This window comes from Chelonia mydas, chromosome 1 (assembly GCF_015237465.2).
Source record: "Chelonia mydas isolate rCheMyd1 chromosome 1, rCheMyd1.pri.v2, whole genome shotgun sequence".
NCBI lineage: Eukaryota > Metazoa > Chordata > Testudines > Cheloniidae > Chelonia > Chelonia mydas.
The window spans coordinates 39,213,473-39,236,840 of NC_057849.1; the positions used below are offsets into that span (position 1 = coordinate 39,213,473).

The 23,368-nt window shown below is 43.0% G+C and overlaps 1 protein-coding gene across 6 annotated transcripts in view; it reads left to right on the plus strand.

Moving 5' to 3' along the window:
- Positions 1-23,368, plus strand: part of RNF17 (ring finger protein 17) — a 241,496-nt gene that overhangs the window by 158,928 nt on the left and 59,200 nt on the right. For all 6 annotated transcript variants that reach the window (XM_043530141.1, XM_043530127.1, XM_043530136.1 and 3 more), the window contains 4 exons: positions 381-471; positions 10,565-10,680; positions 16,396-16,703; positions 18,652-18,815. In XM_043530141.1, the coding sequence (XP_043386076.1) occupies positions 381-471; positions 10,565-10,680; positions 16,396-16,703; positions 18,652-18,815 (679 nt within the window). The remainder of the gene's footprint in view (positions 1-380; positions 472-10,564; positions 10,681-16,395; positions 16,704-18,651; positions 18,816-23,368) is intronic.

Here is a 23,368-nt window from a genome sequence, read left to right on the forward strand (position 1 = left end):
GATACATCTCAGCTCATGTGTCCTGTAATAATGAGGGAAAATCCAACCTTGTATTAATATAGCTGACTCTTAACAGATTTCTGAAGTGCGTTTCCTAATAAAATATTGCAAATTCTCTCTCTATTTTTGAGACCATCTTAATCTCCTTTAGTGTTCCTCTTTAAAATCTAACAATGCTTTTTGATCGTGGAGCAGCTGATACTATTGTTTCTCTTCCTTTTCATTTGACTGGGGTAATTTTTTTTCTTAGAAAGGGCAGTTTGATAGTTTTTAGTCTTGCTGGTGGGTAGTTGTTTTTTTTTATATGCAACCTTTGACAACCTTTATTAAAACCATATTCTCTATTTCACTAAAACAGATTTTCATTTGTTCCATTTTAGACCAGCTGGTGGGAGCAAGCAGTGGACAGCAACAGCTTGTGATTGTATCTCCTATTACCTCACTGGAGCTGTAGCAAATATCATCGTACAGGTCTTTAATCAAAATAAGAAATATACATAACATTCCTGCCCAGGCTTGTTTGCCCCTTTTTAGTTACTTAAACATATCACATTTTCATTAATCAAACATGCTAGTTGAAATTTGCACAGATTATCAGTCTCCAATTGCAGGAACATACCTGGTGGAGACAAATGTGCTGTCATTTCTACTTGAGTTTTGTTCATTGTTGCTCACTGAAGCTGCTATTTCAGGACATATCTTGAAGTTTGAATCTGTCCTTTCTAGATCATTTAGTCAAACTGGGATATGTTTGATCTGTTGTTGATCGTTAATACATATATCTGGGAATGCAAAATATCTAGTTCTCTTAAGGGTGTATTAGCTCCTTAGGAATGGCATAATGTTTTCTTGAAGCTGACAATCTCAACAATTATGGCCCAATCCCATTTTAGTAAAGACTATTATCAAATTGTAGCAAGGACACTGTAGCAATATTTTGAGTTTCAGATTTCCTTTACACTTGACAGAAGGTTTTAGACCTGAATATGGCATGGATATTATGTTGGTGCTTGACCCTTATTAGCCGTAGATGCAATGCAAATATTTTGGGTTACTTTTTGTTTAAGCCTTTGAGATCACTGATACATCTGCAGACCCAGACATGATAGACAGGGTTTCCCTTGCGTAGTTCCATTCTTCTGAGAGAAACCAGAGAGTAGTAATGGGTATCTGATAGTCTATCCAAGTAATCTTTGCTATGGAGAAAGGCGGGGTTCTACTCTGTCACCCCTCCTGCCCATCATATATATAAGTTTAATGCAGAGCTAGTGAGGTGGTGTGGGCTATAGTTCGTTTAGAATGTGAATGAAATAGAGTTATCAACATAGCTGTTGATCAGCTTTCCCAGTGTCTGACTTAGAGAGAGTCTATTGAAGAGCACTAGGTTATATAGTCATTTAAAGGATTAAAACAAAGATTATACTTGTAGGTTGCGGAAGCAACCAGATTAGACAGTAAACATTTTATCAGCCCTCTGTTGAGTGTGTTTACTTGACTTAGGTTCATAACTTGAAGATCATGTTGTAGGATCATTGACTGCTTTGGAAAGCCCAGGTAGCAACAGAGGCCAAGAATATATTTTATTTCTTGTTGTTAGGAATAGCAGTACTTGTATTATTATAGTGCCTTGGAGCCCTGGATCCCATAGTTCTAAGCACCGTACAGGCAGAACAAAAAAACAGTCCCTGTCCCTGTAATCTAAGTCTGAGATGAGAGACAGCAGATGGGAGAGTACAAGGAAACAATGGGATAATATTGGGAAGAATGATAGCAAGTAGCCTCAGCACACCAGCAACCCAAGAGTTGTAAAATATTTTGTACATATCTCAGGAAAAGTGTTTTAGGGAGTGATTTGAAGGAAAACAATGGGGTGGCTTTGTGGATGGTCATGGGGAGTTTCTCCCAAGAGTGAAGGGCACCATGGGAAAAAGCACAAAGGTGCTTGTTTGAAAATGTAATAAGTGGGCATTGATAACTAGCATTGTGGGCTAATTGGAGTTGGAAGTTGATCTTTGGTTACTGAATGAGAGATGATGGGTAGAGTGTGGATAGGTTCCTTGGAAGTGAAGACAAGTAGCTTATGTGATATGATAGAGAAGAAGGAACCAGTGGAGTGGTGCAAAGAGGAGGGTGACATGGTCCAAGCAAAAGGCTAAGAAAATGATCTTTGCAGCATCATTTTGAATGGATATGAGTGGGGCAAGTTTGCATTTGTCAGGCCCAGAGAAAAGGATGTTGCAATAATCAAGATACAAGAGTCTGAGAGCCTGAACAAGAGTTTTCGCTGTGTGGGTGGATAGGAAAGGTCATTTCTAAGAGATGTTATTCAGAAAGAATCTGCAAGAGTTGCATACATAGCCTGGATATGGAGACCTATGGTGAGATCCAACTTGAAGATGACACCCAGGTTGGTTACCTGAGTGACAAGCAGTGATCAAGAAAGGAGGTAACAGGGAGGCTGGGAGGAAAAAGATTAAGAGCTCTGTTTTTAGTCATGTTGAGCTTGAGATGTCAGAGACAGGCCAAGGAGACCGGTCTGGAATAGAGAGGTAGAGCTATGAGCTGTCAGTGTAGAGATGATAAATTGGTCTGCAGAGGAAATTACCAAGACATAATGTGTAGAGGAAGAAGAGAAAGGGACCAAGTATAGAGCCCTGTGGAACAACCACAAAAAGTTTATTGGTAGGGAAATGAGGAGGATCATCCAAAGGCCAGGCTGAAGGAATGATTAAAGAGGTAATAGGAAAGCCAGAAGAGGACAGTGATAGAAGCCAAGGGAGGAAAAGATTTCAAGAAGAGGTACCTGGTCAACTGTGGTGAAAACAGCTGACAGGTCATGGAGAATGAGGATGGAATACTGGTCCTGAGATTTTGCTATGAAGAGGTCATTAGAGATTGTAAGATCAGTTTCATTTGAGTACAGGAAGTGGAAGCTGGACTGGAAAGGGTCTAGGATGGAATCAGAAGAGAGGAACTCCAGACAGCAATTATAAACAGCACATTCAATGAGCTTAGCGATGAAAGGTAGATGGGGTGGTAGTTGGAGAGGTAGGTGGGGTCAAGGATTTTTTTTTTAAAGATGGGAGAGACTAAAATATGTTTCTACTGTGAGGGAAAAGAGCCAGAGGAGAGTTCAAGGGTAAGGAGAAGTGTAAAGGATGAGAATGAGCATGAGGGAGATAAGGAGGTGGGATGGGGTCACTGGGGCAAGTAGAGGGGTTAAAGGAAGAGAGCTGAAGAGAAATTTGTGTCTGACTGCGGAGAAGGAGAGGGTTGAGAAGGGGGAAGATCAGTGTATTCTGTCATTTTTCTCTTAGAAAATATTGGTGTGATCCTGTGCAGACAGAGAACTGGGGGGAGAGAATGTTGAGGATGAGTGAAAGGTGGTAAAAATATGTCTGGGATTGCGGGCGTGGGAATCAATTAAATTGGAGAAGTAGAATTGTTTAGCTAGGAGGACAGCAGAACTGAAAAAGGAGGGAACAAATATGTAACTGAAGAAGTCAGCAGGGTCTTTGGATTTCCACCAGAGATGCTCTACAGCATGAGAACAGGAGTAGAAGCAGTGTTGGTAGTGTACTGGGCTGGGGGTTAGCCAGGATGGGAGGAAGCTAATGGGTCAACAGTACAGTATCATGAGCGATGGAGGGAATTAGCAACCCATATCCAGGGAAGAAAGGAAGGAGAGGGCTGAGTGTTGACAAGAAGTCATCAGTGCTCATCATAGAAAGGCCTAGTGACAGGGCGTATGGGGAGGGGGGCTGATGGGTGTGCTGATAGAGACCAAGTGATGATTAGAGAGGGAGAACTCAGCAACGGAAGGCTCAGAGAGAGAAAAAGCAGTGATTGGTGAAGACCAAGTCAAGTGAATGGCTGTTTTCATGAGTCAGCCAGTTGAATCAGGGCTGCAGGTCAAAAGAAGTGTGGGCAAAGAAACATGCAGCTAAGGGCTCAGATGGATCGTCGATATGGAAGTTGAAATGACCAAGGATGAGTGTGGGAGCGGGGGTGGAGAAAGAGCCAGGACTCAAAATCTGAGGGGAAGACTAGTGGGAACTACTTGAATGGTTGGTAGATGACAGCAACATGGAGTGGGGGTGGTGGGGGGCGGGGAGGAAGAGTCAGATGCAGTGCTGCTCAAAAGAGGAGGGAAGGGGAGAAAAAGGAGGGATTGGAAGCAGCAGGAATGGGAGAGGGGAAATCCAACATCCACACGCTGGTCTGAGCCATGGTGGAGAGTATGAGTGGTCTCCCTAAGAGATGACAGCTGCAAGAGGCAGTGTCAGAATGGATCTAGGTCTCTGTCTCTCTGACAGCCAGGAGCTGAGGGGAGCAAGATACGAAGAAGTCATGAATGGTTGCGATAGGGAGCAGTGCCCTAATCAAAAGGGTTGGGCAGGCTGCTAATATGACGTGTAAAGAGTTAAAACTGAAAAAAGGAAATATTTTTAAGAAAATAAAAGGTTTGAATTGGATGTGTGTTGCATAACAAACATTCTTCTTCCAGTGATGGTCCCTATGTGTATTCCACACATAGGGTACTCATGTGTGCCATGAACCTGAGTCCGGAAATTCTTCAGAGCACTGTCAATTTGTCTGCACTTGAGCCATAAGTCTCCCTGTGCTCCCAATTGAGGGTATGAGAGTCAGTGCAGGTTGATGCCTCTCCAGTTCCTCCTTACCACCGGGCAACCTGAGGCAGAATTGTGTCGTCCTTCAACTCTTTGTACAACCTGTAAAGACATTGGTAAATATATTTCTTAGCTTAAGAGTTAAAGTTCATAGTATTGTTAGTATAGAGAGTTTTCTTTCTCCCTGTTTGAGGAACCCTCCCTGGCTCCAGGACAATGCCCACAGCCCCGGGATTCAAGAATTGCATCTCTTGCCCTCCCTATTTCTCCATCAATGATTAATGTCAGTGCTGCCTCTACTGTCTGGGTGAAATGCATATCTCTGCAAAGTGCAGTTGCTCTTTCTCACCCAGAACTCAAGAACTCCAGGAGCTATGCCTGAGAAAGCTATAAAGCCCCTCTCTGATCCGGGCCAGGGAGGTCCCCTGTACATTGGCTTCAGCTAACCAGCAGAGGCCTTCCAAACATGTGCTTGGGAGCGGAGTCTCCAGTGCCTAAGACCAAGGATTTGTCATCCAGAACTTAGCATGAGAGTAGAGAGTAATCTGATAGGTATAAGGACAGACAGCCCTCCCCCTACCCCATCAAGGACTGTGCATAAGAGACTTGCTTTCTCCCCAAACCTGTACAGATCGAGTGAGACATGATCAGAACCTAACAAACCAGTTCTGCTAAAGACCTCCAAGTTGGAGGACAAAGCACATAGAAAGAAAGATCTGCCAGTTCCATCAATCACATTGGTACCGAAACATAAGGACAGACATTCGCCAGTTCAGCCTGCGAGAGCTGGTCCAGGCCCATCTTTGGTACTATCTTGTTCATGTGAAGACCATCCAGCTGCTGTAGATGCACTCAATCCATCTGGGTTGACAGCCTGAACCCCTCAGACATAATGGCATATGGAGACTTACTTACCACTGGAGGATATATTCCTCCTTTATCCACAGTCTCCACTTCTCTCCGGCCTAGTTCTTCTGAGGAATTTTATTACTCTGGAGGAGGTGTCTACACTGGTATCCCAGGACATCCCATCTGGTAGGAGTGCTCCAGTTCCAACATTCCCACTCCTACTGATGGAGCAGTTTTCGGACTCATTTGAGTCAGCGGGGATAGTTGCTCTAGTATCTCTGCAGAGATAGTCAAGGAGTCATGCTCTCTATTCCTTCAGGTATGACGTTCCAGGGACCTCTGGTACTGATTCTCCTGTGGTTCCCCACAACCAGCTGATCCCTCTTTCTGGTCTCATTGGAGTCACTAGGATCCTTATGGCAGGCATTCAGGTCCTTCTTGAGAGTTGGAATGCTCCTGTCCCTCCTGCCAACCAGATCTGTTGGTGTACAAGGAGGAAGAGGTGGACTTGGAGCCAGAGGTACCAACAGTTCCGACAGGCATTTCTTCATCATTCCCAGATGAAGTGGTCACTCCTTCCTTGCCATCTCTGCCAGATGACCATCGGCAGTTTCAGGAGCTATTGCAAAGAATTGTCAATGACTTACAAACTCCACTGGACCAGTGGTTCTCAAACTTATTTGATTGCGTGCCCACCTTCTTCGTGCCTGTAGTAGTTTATGCCCCCCCACAAATACATATACTAATAAAAAAAAGCAGCATGCAAGTCTCACTAAATATTAAAAACAGTAAGGCATTGATTCAAACAGAGCCATTTAAGTATATAGTAATGTAAATTTTAAGTAAGAAACTGCTTACTGGCATCACACTGTTACTGCTGTGATGGGTGCACCTGTTTTTTGGAACAGAACTATTCCCTCTTGGGTTTGATGTTTGAGAGAGCTATCTGGAGATCCCCTTCTACCTGAAGACGTGATCATTGTTTTTTATGTAAACTAGAGAAGAAAAGGCTGTTTTGCTTAAGTAGGTAGATGAGAAAGCAATTAAGATAGTTATTGCAGCTTCAGATAACGCTGGATACTCCCCAGCAACTGACAGCCGGAACTCTGAAGGCAGAGCCGAGAGTGGTGTCTGCTGGCTGGGCACCCAGCTCTGAAGGCATCGCTGCTGCCAGCAGCAGTGCAGAAGTAAGGGTGACCTGGAATATAGAACTGTATGAACACATCCACGAAATTTGCTCTTTAGGCCCTAACCAATCCGTGAAAAATGTGTGATTTCTCTGTGTTTTAAGTAGATCCCTATTCAGTGCTGTGGGTAAAATATGCACAGTAAGACTTTTTTGTAAAGCTTCTCATTACCCCCACCCACCCAGAATACATTCTGTGCCCCCCTCCCCCAGTTTGAGAGCCTCTGCTCTAGAGGAGGTCCAGGACCACCCAACACTTGGATATCCTGCAACCTCAGGGACAAAATAAGGTGGCCCTCCCAATCAGTGAGGCCATACTAGAACCGACCAGAGTGGGATGGCACACTCCCAGGATTCTGTGCCTCTACTCCAAAGAGACCCAAGAAGAGAGATTTTTGTTGCAGCTAAGGGAAGTGAATTTTTGTTTTCCCACCCTGCCCCCAACTCACTGGTGGCACAGGCAACTATAGAATGGGCTTGGTCACTTTATCAAAGGGCCACCCCAACAGATAAAGGCTCTCAGAGACTGGATCTCCTGGGAAGATCTCTTAGTGAAATACAATTTTAATAACTATTCCAGACTTGAGGACTTCATAGACAAGCTTCCCACAGGGGACAGAGCCCAATTTCTAAGTCCCTTTTAGTTGAGGGAAAGATGGTGGCAAAAGTAGCTCTCCAAGCTACAGTAGATTCAGCAGACAGAGCTTCCAGAAGTCTGGCCACAGGCTTAATTATGAGGAGGGACTCTTGGCTGCAATTGTCAGGGTTTCCTAGGAAGGTCCAGAACACCATCCAGGACATCCCCTTTGATGAGTCATATCTCTTTAATGAAATAATGGACAAGTCCTTGCATTCATTAAAGGACTTGAGTGACTGCATTCCCTGGGGATTTATACTCCAGGCCTCATGAGGAAAGACCAGAGGCAATCTATAGACCAGGGCCACTCCCTCCTCATACACCTTATTATCAGCTCCCAGCCAACCATACTTGCAAATGCCAGAGGGTTCAGAGGCCTTGTTTCTCTGCCCCCTCTACTGCCACTGCCCCTACTTACCCCCAGCTGCTGGCCAACAGCAATTTTTGACATATTGGTTGAGACCTGTCTACCACCACTGATGCGACCCACCTCTTCCCCAGAGGTGGGGAGCGAGTTGGAAGGGTGAGTTGGCAGGGCTGGAAGGCTCCCTACCTGGCTCCACGCGGCTCCCCAGAAACGGCAACATGTCCCTTGGCTCCTGGGCGGAGGTGCAGCCAGGGGGCTCTGCGTGCTGCCTCCGCCCTGAGTGCCGTCTCCGCAGCTCCCATTGGCCAGGAACTGTGGCCAGTGGGATCTGTGGGGGCCGCACATGCAGGCGGAGGCAATGTGCAAAGCTACCTGGTCACAATTCTGCCTAGGAGCTGAAGGACATGTTGCTGTTTCTGGGGAGCCCACCGAGGTAAGTGTCACCCAGAGCCCTCACCCCTCCCACTCCCCCCAACCGTCTGGTCCAGCCCTAAGTCCCCTACACCCAAACTGCTGGGGTAGGGGGGGCGCGGTGGGCCAAGAGTGCCCCAGCAGTGGCCAGTGTGGCTGGCCCAGGGGCTGCCCGAGCTGCTCAGGTGGCCCCTCAGTTAGCCGCACTGGCCGCTGCAGAAGTCACGGAGATCCTGGAAAGTCACGGAATCTGTTACTTCCGTGACAGACTCGCAGCCTTAATCATGACAGAATGAACATCATTTTCTTAGCACCCTACTGGCTCAGACAATTCTGGTTCACAGAACTTCTAACAATGTTGGCCTGCCCTCCAATCAGGATCCACCCTTTCCCAGTCTTCCTAACCCAGGATGCGGGGGGGATGAAGCACCCCAGTCTGGGCTCTCTCCTCTTCATGGCCTGGTGTTTGAATGGGCTTTGGAAATAGAATGCTCATGCTTGGCCCCTGTTCAGACAGTCCTTAATAAAAGTAGAAACGATTTTTCTAGAACTTGCTATCTGGTCAAACGGAGATGCCTTTTTGGTCTCTGCACAACTCCACCAACATTCTTCAGCCACCGCAAGGATCACGGTTGTCCTAGACTGTGTCCTGTCCCTGAAGTCCTAAGGTCTCTATTAGTTCGTTGCAAGTACACCTCGCAGTAATTAGTGCCTTCCCCATCTTTACTCTTCCAGCTTCAGTATGGTTTATGAAAGACCTAATCAGTACCTTCCCACCAGTGATCAAATCTACATATCAATGGGACCTTAATTTCATCCTGTTGATGTTCACAGGTCTCCTTTTCAAACCCATGCTGACATGTTCCATGACCCATGGAAGATAGCATTCTTAGTGAATATCACTTCAGCCAGGAGAGTCAGCGAGCTTGGAGCCATCGTGGTGGACTCTCCTTACACCATTTTCAACAAAGAAGAGGTTTCTCTTCACATATACCCCAGGTTTTTCCCCAAGATTGTATCTGAATTCCGCATCAATCAAAGTGTACACTTAATTGTATTTGTCCCAAACCTCCCCGTTTCCGCTGAAGACAAGAGACTTCACTCCCTCGTTGTCCGGCATGCTTGACATTCTACACACAAAGGACCAAACCCATTAGGAAATCACTGAGACTTTTTATCACCACAATGGCGAGATCTCACTCCATGCAATCACAGCATCCCTATATGACGTTCCGCTGCAGGGCATTTGCAAGGTGGACACCTGTAGTTCCATCTACACCAGGGGTGGGCATACTACGGCTTGTGGGCTGGATACAGCCCGCGAACTCTTTTAAGCTGGCCCTTGAGCTCCCACTTGGGAGCAGGGTCTGGGGCTTGCCACACTCCAGCCAGAGCACAGGGTTGAGGGACACGCCACACGGCACCCAGAAGCCATGGAGCCAGAGCAGGGACATGCTGCTGCTTCTGGGAGCCACTAGAGGTAAGCATCGCCCGGAGCCTGCACCCCTGAGCCTCTCCCCACACCCCAACCTCCTACCCCGGCCCTGATCCCCCCCCCGCCCACTGAACCCCTCGATCCCAGCCTGGAGCACCCTCCCGCACCCCAAACCCCTCATCCCCAGCCCCACCCCAGAGCCTGCACCCCTGCCCCAGCCCAGATCCCCCTCCCGCTCTCCGAACCCCTTGGTCCCAGCCCAGAGCACCCTCCTACACCCTGAACTCCTCATCCTCAGCTCCACCCCAGAACCTGCACCACCAGCCAGAGCGCCCTTGCCCCCCACAGCCCACTCCCCAGCCCGGAGCCCCCTCCCACACCCTGAACTCATCATTTCTGGCCCCACCCTGGAGCCCACACCCCCAACCAGAGCCCTCACCCCCTCCCACACCCCAACTCCAATTTTGTGAGCATTCATGGCTTGCCATACAATTTCTATTCCCAGATGTGGCCTTCAGGACAAAGAGTTTGCCCACCCCTGATCTACACATTCACAACAAGCTATGCTTTAATTCATGCCTCAACTGCAGATGCAGTGATGAAATCTGCAGTATTGGAGACATCTTTGCTACCAACTTTCTCACTCCCATCGCCAATCTGAGCACTGCTTGACAATCACTCACATCTGGAATACACATAGGGACTATCATTTGAAGGAAAAATGGAAGTTACTTACTGTAATGGAAGTTCTTCAAGTTGTGAGGTCCCTATCTGTTTTTCACTGCCTGTTCTCCATTCCCTCTGCTTCAGATCCTGTGGGATTGTGGTAAAAGGAGGAACTGGAGAGACATTGATCCACACTGACTCTAATACCCTGAGTTGGGAGATCGAGGAGGTCTACGGAGCACGTACAGGTCAACAGACGCTGCTATGAAGAATTTCTGGACACTGGTGCTCATAGTTACATCGTGTGGAATACAGATAGGGACGAGATCTCAAACAACTTCCAGTTACAATAAGTAACCTCCATATCTTAAATTTCTTTCAGGAAAATGATGGATCTGAACCACTACCTGTGAAAATTTTTTGCAACGATGAAGCAGGACAGCTTATTAATATTTCTGAATATCTTATGAAAAAGGGTCTGGCTTTCAGAAACAAAAGGTATGGATATTCTTTTTCATATTACATTATTTCAGATCTTCTCCGTTAGGTTACTTCCAAAGTTGACATATACAGAGTGGCATTTGAGTTACTTTTGTAAGTAAAACACAAACTATTCCTGGGAGAATTCTGCGCCACTGGAGATGCGCAGAATTCATGTGTCCCGCAGAATTTTTTTCCACAGAAAATATTTCTGCCCAAGAAGTGCTGCATTCTGCCTTTTGCCCACCAGAGGTCACTGTTGTGCCAGAACATCCAGCAGCATTAATGCAGCCAGCTGTTCTGGCACCACAGCGGCCCGGTGGGAAAAAAGGCAGAACTGCATCACTTCTGGGGCAGAAATGTATTTTCTTGGGGGGGGGGGGAGAATTCTGTGCATACCCAGTATTGCAGAATTCCCCCAGGAGTAGATGTTCATCACAGCACGCTGCCCACAGAGCTGGGTTAGGACAGAGTCGGGTACATGGGGCTGCTGGGGGGATCACAGACTGGGGTTCAGAATGGCTAGTGGGGGGGACAGACTGGGGTGCGGGCTCAGGAACTAGTGGGATGACAGCATTGAACATGGGAATGGTGAAGTGGGGCTGCAGAGACCCATGGGGATGGGGGGAGTGGGGACAGGCGCAGATGAGCCTGAGTGAGTGGGAGAGGCTAGGGGTCAATCAGGGTCTGCACAAGGGAGGCTCCCTAACAATCCCTCTCCATCCCTCCAAAAAAGCCTGTTCTATACTTCTCCCACCCACTCCCAGCAACCCTCCAAGTTCACAACCAGGCTCCTTTCCAGCAATTACTTCCTCCTCCCTCAGTTCCTCCATTACACCTCACTCCCCCAAGCCTTTGCACTGCTTCTGAGTGGTGTGGGAAATATGGTTCTGTACTGTAGTTTAAATGAATTATTACTCAGTCAGGGTGAATTTGATTTAAATCACTAGTCAGGAAGACTCGATTTAATCATGGATTTCTACATAAAAGTGAATTCTTGTTGGTTGTTATAACCTTAATATTCTTTACAACTCAGAGATAGATGTGCAGGTTTCATTTTTAGAACCTACACACTATACATTTTTAAAGTGATTTATTTTGAAAACTTTTCAGATTAGCTATATCAGAAAATGAATGATTGGTTATTTCATTTACCAAAGGTAATTGAAGCAGATAGTTCACCTCCCAGTGGCTTCATAAATATCTCCAGTTCAACAGGTTAATCATTAATATTTGGAGGATTTTCTTGCCATGCTGTATTAGCAGGAGAACATCGCCAGACAGACATTTAAATTGTTTTATTTAACTAAAACAACAACGTTATGTATTCTGGATTTCTTTCTTCAACAGCAAACATAATATTTAACAAAACAAGCATATGAATTTTGGAATTTAGTTAAACATTCAAGTTTTTTAAAATCAGGTTTGTTTTTGTTAAAATTGTTTTTAACTAAAATAGTTAAATGAAATATTTTTAAAAAAATTAAATCGACTGTGTCAGCCAGGTCAACATGAGAAACTTAAAATACTGGCTTCTGCAGCTAACTCAGTTGTCTTCACCTTCATTTTCCTGTTTGTTCATAATGTGGAAAAGAAAAACAAGCTTTCCTGCTTTTTCAGGTCCCAAACAGTTTCTCAATTTGGAATGAATTAGTCCAAAGGAAGAAAATATTCTTTCTGCACCGGCAGAAGAAGCTACTGCTGTTAAAAGTGAGATTATCACTGAATCCAAGTGGATAAGTGATTTCCACCAGTTCACTGGTGGGACTTTCTTTAAAACATCATCAGCAAACATATATTTCTTGAATGGTTCACCCTTAGCTCTGAAGTTTATTATAGTTGGCATTATGGAGGGATGATTGCTGGATGTCCATTTCATAGCCAACTCCTCTTCTTCAGCAGTTAAGGTTTGGCCCTGGTACCGAGTATTGAGAATATTTGCAAGAAAATGAGCTGGCGATAGTGCTTGTCCCATTCGTTTTTTTAACTCTTGTAATTTAACTTTGTCATTGCATATGTCTCTTTAAGATCTCACTCAGTTCCTTCCAGATTTCAACAGCGTCAGAAATAAAACAGCTATTTCCCTGCATTTTGTTGAAGGCTACAGAAATAGGCTTCAGGGTACTCAACATGTGTTCAACGTTTCTCGTAAGCCCAATGTTGAGAACTTTGGCTGTGACAGTGCCATCTATTTTTTCACAATATTGTTCATCAGATTAGGCCAGTTCTTGATATAGTGCTCAAAACAGTCCACTACTGAGTTCCATCGCACGTCTTGGTTCCTCCCACTTTTTTCAGAGCAGCTGCTACAAAGTGGTTGTTACAGAAGTATTTTGCAATTTCAACAACATTAGCCTTTATTTGTGGAACACTGACGTCTTTGGCTGGGAGGTGCATCAAATGAGCAGTGCAACTGTATGTTATTAGCTTGGGACTCTCTTCATTCTCTTCTAAAATTCTTCTCATCTTGGATACATTTGCAGCATTGTCTGTGACCTAGCAGCTTACTAGACATATGAATTTTTTTTCACAGTTCGTTATAGCTTTTTCTGCTACTTCTTGTAAGTATTCTGCGTACATTTCCCTTCTTCTGTTGTCACACAAGCACATTGTTCCTCCCATCAAGACTTAAGTTAACAATTTCACCCTCTAGATCTTTTGCACACTGCTCAATTTCTCTTTCATACACTTTATCCAGCAATTTGCCTGCAACATCTCCTCTGTTGGGTGGACTGTATCCTGGTCTTAATGACTCAACCATGTTAATGAAGCGTGGGTTCTCAATCATACAGAAAGGAGAGTTTGTTGTTGCATAAACAAGCCGGGCAATTTTTTTCATCAATTACCTCTTTTTGTAATCTGTTGGCTCTTATCACCAACTTATCTATGGTTGTTTCTGGATGATGGAGATTTATTTTTTCCTTTTTGCTACAGGTGCTACTGTGGCTCTGTGACATACATGATGTGACTGAAACAATGTCATTGGCAGATAACTCTGAAACTATAGAAAATGATGGTGATCTTGAAGGTGAATAGTCTTCAGAATCCTGTATGTTGAGGATGGATTCTCCTAAACAAAATAAGTCAATGCAGTTATTTAATTATTATTACCATACTGCTCACTTAGTATTACTCATTGCATTTAGTGACAGGTGAAAAGGTGAAATTGTAAAAAGATGATCTGCCTATTTCATCTATTTTTTTTATCACAACTGCATCTAAAATGATAGTACTATAGAGTAACAAGTATCTTTTTTGCTCAAACATGAGAATTTAAGAATATTCCAGAAGGAAAACAGGCAGTCCTTAAGAAAGAAGTATGAAATAAAAAGTTTACCAACTTGAAGATCCTGCATGTTCAGACACGTTCCTTTCATCATGTTCAACGCAGCTTCCTCCTGAGAAGGAACACGTCTCATGATGTTGTTTCATTCGGGTAACGAGGCCTTGCATTTCTTTGTTGCACTGTTTGCATTTTGCACGCATGCCTGTCTTACCCACAGGTAGAGGAACTTCATTAAAATATTCCCAAACTGGATCTCTTTTACGGCCTGCTGCCATTATAGGTTTTCCCTTCTAGTGAAAGAATGGTATGGTAGATCTCAAATCAATGAAGGCTACACTCAGAAAGACCTCAAGACTTCTGGAATATGCTGCTCAAACAGTTTCACTTTTTCTTCTACTGCCTGTCCCTCCCTTTTCATATTTATCTTCAGACTTCTTCTGCTTTTCCCGATCTATTCTGCCCCCAACAATCTTCCATTCATTGAACTTTTTGAAATTTTGCACTTTTAGAGAGAGGTAAGGGATTAACTCAGTGTACACAAATTTGCAGAGGGAGTATAGAGTTGAGGTCTGTTATTTCTCACCTCTATATATTAGTTAGTTAGTTTAAAAAAAAATACTATTAACAAGCATGTTTTCTCTGGAGACACAAATTCACAGTTTGAGAACTGCAAAACTAAGCATCTCTGATGGTATCTTCTAGACTGAGTCATTGAGTCTCATTGGGTAGATAGAAGGATTAAACTAAATAATCTATACAGAAGCCCCTGGAGCCCCATAAGATTGGGTCCCTAATCCATGAACTATTGGAACTCATTTACAAAACTTTTCTTAAACATTACATGACTATATTTTCTCACACTATAGAATTAAAATTTATAATCTCTATTCCATGATCAGATATCTTTGAGCTATAATGTATCTTAATTAAAACTATCTGATTTAAATAAAAAAATCCAATTTAAATAAAAATCTGGGTTTTTTTATTTATTTTTTTAAAATCATTGATTTTTATCCGCCCTGCTCAGAGTTCTGTATTAATATGCTGTCATAAATATAAAGGGAAGGGTAAACCCCTTTGAAATCCCTCCTGGCCAGGGGAAAGCTCCTCTCACCTGTAAAGGGTTAAGAAGCTAAAGGTAACCTCGCTGGCACCTGACCAAAATGACCAATGAGGAGACAAGATACTTTCAAAAGCTGGGAGGAGGGAGAGAAACAAAGGGTCTCAGTCTGTCTATATGCTGTCTTTGCCGGGGATAGACCAGGAATGGAGTCTTAGAACTTTTAGTAAGTAATCTAGCTAGGTACGTGTTAGATTATGATTTCTTTAAATGGCTGAGAAAAGAATTGTGCTGAATAGAATAACTATTTCTGTCTGTGTATTTTTTTTGTAACTTAAGGTTTTGCCTAGAGGGGTTCTCTATGTTTTGAATCTAATTACCCTGTAAGGTATCTACCATCCTGATTTTACAGGGGGGATTTCTTTATTTCTATTTACTTCTATTTCTATTAAAAGTCTTCTTGTAAGAAAACTGAATGCTTTTTTCATTGTTCTCAGATCCAAGGGTTTGGGTCTGTGGTCACCTATGCAAATTGGTGAGGCTTTTTATCCAACATTTCCCAGGAAAGGGGGGGTGCAAGTGTTGGGAGGATTGTTCATTGTTCTTAAGATCCAAGGATCTGGGTCTGTAGTCACCTAGGCAAATTGGTGAGGCTTTTTACCAAACCTTGTCCAGAAAGTGGGGTGCAAGGTTTTGGGAAGTATTTTGGGGGGAAAGCCGTGTCCAAACAGCTCTTCCCTAGTAACCAGTATTTGTTTGGTGGTGGTAGCGGCCAATCCAAGGACAAAGGGTGGAATATTTTGTACCTTGGGAAAGTTTTGACCTCAGCTGGTAAAGATGAGCTTAGGAGGTTTTTCATGCAGGTCCCTACATCTGTACCCTAGCGTTCAGAGTGGGGGAGGAACCTTGACATATGCCTAATAAGGACTCTGTTTGTCAAAAAAAACCATTTCCTGAATCTTTTTCATTGTCTGTATTGTTACAGCCATACTTCGGACAGGTATTTTTGAAATAAATTACCAAAATAATTGAAACTGGTGTGATTATATTGTGTTGTTTTGAGAAAATATGCAGAATTTTGCAGAATTTTTAATTTTTTGGTGCAGAATTCCCCCAGGAATAGAGAACTTACATTCTCTTCTGAAAGCTTTATAGACAGATTTGCATTTTAAAATTTACATTTGATAGAACATATTATCAACATCACAGTCTAATGTACATTGCAGTTACTTATGCTGATGGAGTGAGTATATTTTGATATCTGTTTTTTTAAAATGAATAGCTATAATTTCAAACTTAGATCATTTTTCTTTTTCTTCAGATTACCTTACTCTTTCATGCTTCAAAGTTTCTCATCTTTTGATATATTTTGTGTTGTATCTGATAGAACTCATGAAATTGATATAAGTGATGCAGATCCTGAGAAACCTCTTGAAGTTCCTGTGAAGCAAGAGAGTCTATGTTTAAATGAGCTGATTTCAGAAACTGAATGTACACTGAAGTGTTTAGTGCCAGAGAAAGACGTCACTCTTTCTATTAATGAACCTACAGAACATGAGTCTAAGAAACTAGTGCTTAAGTCAAGAATGGATGGAGAATATAAACCTCCAATTATACCTGACATGAAAGAATTTCAGGCTATAATAAGTTGTATTGGAGATGATGGAACGATTTATATGATGCCCAAATCATTAGGTAAGATTTTGAATTGCAAAAAATACATGTTTTTATGGTTCAGTTGCTAATGCTGAGCTAGGAGCGCAGTACTAAAGCATACATGGTCACTGAAGGTGCCATTCTTTGGATGTGACCAGTTCCTTTTGACCATCTCTGTTATCTGTGCAAAAGTAGTCTGTAAGTTAAAAGTCCTTGTGGCGTTAAAAAAAAATCATACACAAAAAAAACCCAACAACCCGGAAGATGACATCTTCTACAAAAGACACATTTCCATTTCTGATTTTTACTTCACAGCAGTCTGAGTGCTTTATATGTGCTATTGGACTTCATACTTTATCACAGATGTAGAGTAGTAGCTGTCATGCTGCATTTGGGAAAAGAAATGAACTTTGTAACACTGCATCTTGAATATCAAGTGAAAATACATCTTAAAGTTTTAGGCCTCTTTGTAAATCCCAGCCTTAAGTAGTTATATGCCCAAATAACAATGACTTTCAGTAGGAGTTAGATGCTTAATTCTTTTAGGTGCCTTTGAAAATTCCAGCCTAATTGACTCAGTATTTTTCGTATGGAGGATTTTGCACCTTGAAGTCTTTAAACCATGATTTGAGGACTTCAGTGGCTCAGACATAGGTGGGAGGTTTATCGCAGGACTGGGTGGGTGAGATTCTGTGGCCTGCATTGTGCAGGAGGTCAGACTAGATGATCATAAAGGTCCCTTCTGACCTTAATATTTATGAATCTATCTATGTATTTCTAATTGATACTAGTCTATTGCTTATTAAAAATCCATTTTAATCTGCCCAGTGTCCAGATAACACTTTGTCTGCTACAAAAAAATTAACCACTTGGTAGTCTTAATAAAGATTTTTTGTTCAATTATTAAAGATCATATTTGCAGATTACAAAATTAGAAATACAGATTTTATAAAATAAAGTAAAATTGATAATCATCCCTTCCCACTCCCCACAGACCAGATTTGAGGATTCTGTTTCTTTTGCAATAGTTGATATGACTTGTATGTAAAACAATTCAGGGACTTTTGGGGAAACCTGTTAGTGTCAAGTAAGTCTCTAAAATGTCATTGCTACTTCCTCTGGAACTCTTTTTCTCTCTTTTTGTTCATTGCTGCTGTGTCACAGTTGTATTTATATCAGCTTCCCCCTTGTTTTGTTAGCAATGATATGCAGTCACAAAGCCTTATTTTCAGACTCTTCACTTCAGAGATAGTTACAGAATTAGTTGTTGCTTCTGTAATATTCCCTCTTCAACTGCATTCTTACGTGCCTAAAATTTACTCTGAACGCTTTTGGAAACTGTAGCTCTTCAGTTCACCTGGAGTTCTTCTGTATGTCAGGAAGCGCCGAAGTTTACTATATTGACTTATTTGTCATTGAGAACTCTAAGCTATCTGTTTGGGAATCAGTTAGACTCTACAAATAAACAAAGAAGCAGTCCTAGATTTCTTTCCAACATGATAGAATCCTGGACTGTTTATCCTTATATTCTGATATAAGGATATCAGACTCAGGGGTGTGGTTTATCAAACTAGGTTTTGTGTTTTATCCTGATAAAATGTAAATCCTATTTTCTCTTCTTTTAAGAATTTGTATAACTAAGTGTGAAATTGGCTTAGAAGTTATTTCAGCCATTGTCATTAGGTAGCGTTAGATGGTTTAAAATATGGAAAATATATTTTCCATAATATAACCCCTAAATTTGCCACTATTATTCCAACACAATGGAATTATAAGGACTTGCAATAAGTAAGATTCCCAACCTAGTTGGAAGATATTTGGAAATTAAAATGTGAAAAGCTGTATAGTTTAACCTCTGTATTATTGTTCTACAGCCCCAGCCTAGTATAACTGTATATGTAGTGGTTAAAACAGTTATTTGCACCTATAAATAATTTGAAATCCATTTTTTGAATTTCATTTTCTCTTTTACCCAATTCTTGTTCAGAAAGTGAACTAAACAAATTGATGACTGATATACAAAATAACTTCAAATGTCTTGGTCTTCTGGAACCATATTGTTGGAAAAAGGAAGAAGCTTGTGTCGTAAGAGGATCGGATATCATGTGGTATCGAGGTAAAGTTATAGAAGTTGGTGGTGGTACAATCAGGGTAAGTTTGATTTTTTTTTTCTTCATGACAAATGGTATAAGTGAATGTTCATAAAAGCACAAGACTGGCCACAATGGGTCAGACCAATGGTCCATATAGCCCAATATCCTGTCTTCCAACAGTGGCCAGTGCCAGATGCTTCAGAGTAAATGTTCAGAACAGGGCAGTTATCAAGTGATCCATCCCATGTCAACCTCTGACAGTTGGAAGTTTAGGGATACCCAGAGATGGGGTTGCATCCCTAACCATGTTGGCTAATAGCCATTGATGGACCTATCCTCCAATTCTAATATACCTGTTTTGAGATGGGGTGAACAAACTACATGCAGTATTCAAGGTGTGGGTAGACCATGGATTTATATAATGGTGTTATGATGTTTTCACTTATCTAGCCCCTTCATAATGGTTCCTAACATTGTTAGCTTTTTTGACTGCTGCTGCACATTAAGCAGACATTTTCAGAGAACTAGACTCAATGACTCAAAGATCTTTCTTGAGTAGTAACAGCTAGACCCCATCCTTTTGTATGTGTATTTGGAATTTTATTTTTCCAGTATGTACTACTTTGCACTGGTAAGCGCTGAATTTCATCTGCCATTTTGTTGCCCAGTAACCCTTCCACCTCCCGGTCCCCATCCCTCTTCAGGGAACCCTCTCACGAGCTTTTACAAAGGCAAAAGGTGGACTCCTCCAGTTAGGAGCAGTAGAACAGATTCCTTTCCCTTGCAGGGGCAGAGGGTTCTACTCACTACTTCCTAGTACCAAAGAAGGATGGCGGTTGGAAGCTGCTCTTCAATCTAAGACAGATGAACAAGTTTGTGAAATCCCAAAAATTCAGGATGGTGACTCTGGCTACTATAATTACTTCACTAGAGGAAGGGGACTGATTTTCATCTCTCCACCTACAAGACTCCTACATCAATATAAACATACACCCATCATACTGGAAATACCTACAATTTATCATAGACCAAGATCATTTCCAGTACCAAGTGCTCAGCCTATCCGTGGGACCTTAAGGATATATTCAAAGGTTCTAGCAGTAGTGGCGGTTTACCTTTGGAAGGAAGTAATTGTTGTCTTCCGGTAACTCAAAGACCATTCTTTCAAGGCTGCTCAAAGATCATTCTTTCAAGACACTGCTATCTTCCACCCAGAAGGCCCTTGCTCTGTTTCATGAGTTGGGTCTACAGTTGAATGTAAAGAAATCCACATTAGTACCAGTACAAAGGATACAGTTTATAGGAGCGTATCTGGAGTCCGTGACAGCCAGAGAGTATCTCCCTTTAGACAGATTTGTGACTCCGTCAGGGCTGGTAGGGACAATTCAGAGGAGCTCTCAAACCACAGTAAGGATCTATCTTAAACTTTTGGGCCATATGGCTACTTGTACCATTGTGATCAATCCATGCCAGGTTATGCTCTGCTGCTTCCCAAGTTGGTGAGGAATTGTCTATTCTCTGATCAGGAATGCTTTGGACTAGTGGGTGGCTGTGTACATAATGAACTCTCTAAACTAGTGGAAGGAGCATCTCCATCTCTGTGCAGGTGTCCGTTTCTGTCACTCAGCTCTATCAGTGACTCTAACGACTGATGCATCCTGATTAATGTGGGGTTCCCACCTCAACATTTTCGTTGTTCAGGACAGACGGACAGTCCCATGAAACCAACCTCCACATCAAGCTTTTGGAGCTCAGGGCAATCAGGAATCCTTCCCTTCATCTCCTGTCCCTCACTGGGGACAAAACAATCAAGGCCATGACGAACAGCATGTTCTGCAAATTTTACATCAACAAGCAGGGAGGAGCAAGATCTGCATTCTTATGCGCTGAAACTACACAGCTCTTGAACTGCTTCCATAGCCACCACATCCAGATTTCAGCAGCCTGCTTTCCAGGCATCTGGAACACCACTGTCGATGCCCTCAACAGACACTTCTCCCATGACTACAAATGGGAGCTGGACCCTTAGGTTGTCCATAGCATATTCCAGAGTTAAGGACGGCCAGAGAGCCATCTTTTCATCACCTTTGAAAACAGGAAGTGCCTTCTCTTCTGTTAAAGGGGGACTTTGGGTCACTGCTCCCTGGGGGATGCCTTGCTTCTACTATGGCAGAAAAATATATTCTGTGCCTTTCCCCCAACACCCTTAATTCTCAGAGCACTGAACAAGATCAGGCAGGACAAAGTCAGAGTTATTCTCATAGTACCTACCTGGCTGAGACAAGCTTGATACCCTTACCTGTGTCAACTGTGTCCAACTGTTGATCAAGCACCAGACCATTCCTCATATCCTGTCTCAGGATGCAGGTCACACTCTACACTCTAGCCTGGCAGTTCTGCGCCTCAGGGTGTGGCTCCTGAATGGTTCTTGGGAATAGAGATTTCCTGCTCTACGGCGGTACAGCAGGTGTTATTAAACAGTAGAATAACATCATTTCTCCCTACTTATCCACAGAATTGGAAGAGATTGTCCACTGGTGTGGTCATCAGTGTTGATAGATGTTTGGCTACGTGCATTCCCTCTGTATGCCACCCCAGCTCTTCGCAGGTAGCTGGCACAGCAGACCTTGAGCAAACCGCCCAATGACCACAAGATCTGTTAAGTCATGAAGGCACATGGCCAGGTTTATTGTTGACTAAGTACGGTAATAGCGCCTGGCAGACTCTACGAGTATACTAAGACATGTATGCCCTTGACAATGGATGCAGCTCAGTGAATGGTGGGACTTTCCGTTCCCCCCTCGGCTGGCCAAAAACACTCCCTCTGAAATACCTCTTTATACACCGATACAGACAAGTTACGTATTGCCCCTCTAACATAGCTAGGTGCCACCGTCTGACGTACCTAGGTGCCATCCATCACCTTGTACATGTTGGTTCGATCGAAACATCTCTATCCATCATGCTGTCATTCTGACCTTATCTTTAAGATGGGTCAGCGTGTTTCTGTTATATTTGGGGGAGAAGGGGTTGTACCATACTTAGTATCGGGGTGTTCCTTCCAGAATGTATTTTTGTGCCTGGCCTTTCGTAGGAAAGTGTGTGTTTTTGCAATACCAGCTCTGTTCTTGCCAGGCTCTGTGAGCGTGTCCCTTGCTGACCTTGCTTTATATTAGCAAAGCTTTGACTACTACTTTAGCCCAGGTCTCAGGCCTCATACCAGGCCACTGATAAAGGGCTTATGTCTCAGGCTCTCTTCCTACTATAGTCAGTACCTGCATCCAGAATCAGTTCCCCTTTCACTCATCCTAAGCTACCATCAGATCTGATGTGTCGCTTGGCAGTACTACCTTCAATTCTAGATCCTGTTACAAAGCCTGCCTCTCTCCACCCCCCCTTACTTCAAGGGATACTGCTCAGAAATCACCTGAAGTGGAGCACCTGTAGGGTCACTACTTGAAGAAGGAAATGTTACCCTGTGCATTAATTGAAGTTCTTTGAGATTTGTCCCCCTATGGGTGCACCACCACGCACCCTCCTTCCCCTGTTCTTTGGTTGTTCTCTAGAGCAGTGGTTCTCAATCAGGGATATGTGTACCCTTGTGGGTACGCAGAGGTCTTCTGGGGTACATCAGCTCCTCTAGGTATTTGTCTAATTTTACAACAGACTATATAAAAAGCACAAGCAAAGTCAGTACAAACTAAAATTTCACACAATGACTCATTTATACTGCTGTATATACTATACACTGAAGTGTAAGTACAATATTTATATCCCAATCGATTTATTTTATAATTATATGGTAAAAATGAGAAAGTAAGCAATTTTTCAGTGTTAGTGTGCTATGACACACTTCTGTATTTTTGTCTGATTTTGTAAGCAGGTAGTTTTTAAGTGAGGTGAAACTTGGGGCACACAAGACAAATCAGACTCCTGAAAGGGGTACAGTAGTCTGGAAAGCTTGAGAGCCACTGCTCTAGGTGATGACTGAGTAGAGAAGGAACTGAAGGTGGTTCACCCACACAGCCTTGTGTAGCCTCAGTGTATGCCATGAGGAAGCACAGGATAGGTGAACAGGCCGAATGAACTGCTAACTAAAACTCACGTTCTGCACCAAGGGAATAAAGGGGGGTGCCAGACTGCTACCATCTTAGTTCTTTATTACTGTTTGTGCTTTAGGACAGAGCTTCATTGTCCATGCTGACTTTTTCCAACTTCATACTATAAATAGTTTTTAAAGTTGTTAAAGCCTCTTAGTTCTAAGTACAGTTATTTAGGAACTAGCTTACTAGGGGTCTGGTTCCTTATCTTGCCCCACTCCCAAAACAGCTCTGCTGGGAAACTACTACCGTACGCCCCTCGTTCCCCCGACCCTCCAGTAGTTATGGGGAATATGCTAGCGATCCCTGGCTTTAAAAGCTGCAATAAGTGCCACAAGATGATTCTGATCAAACTGCAACAACACCTGTTTATAGTACTCAGGGGAAGAACATGTCCCTTTCAAGGGCAGTACCTGCAGGTCATTCCTGAGTAAGACTGAACAGTCTAGGAAATTTAGGTTCCATAAAATTCTCAAGAAGGAAGCCATGAAGGCAGGAACAACGTCTGTCT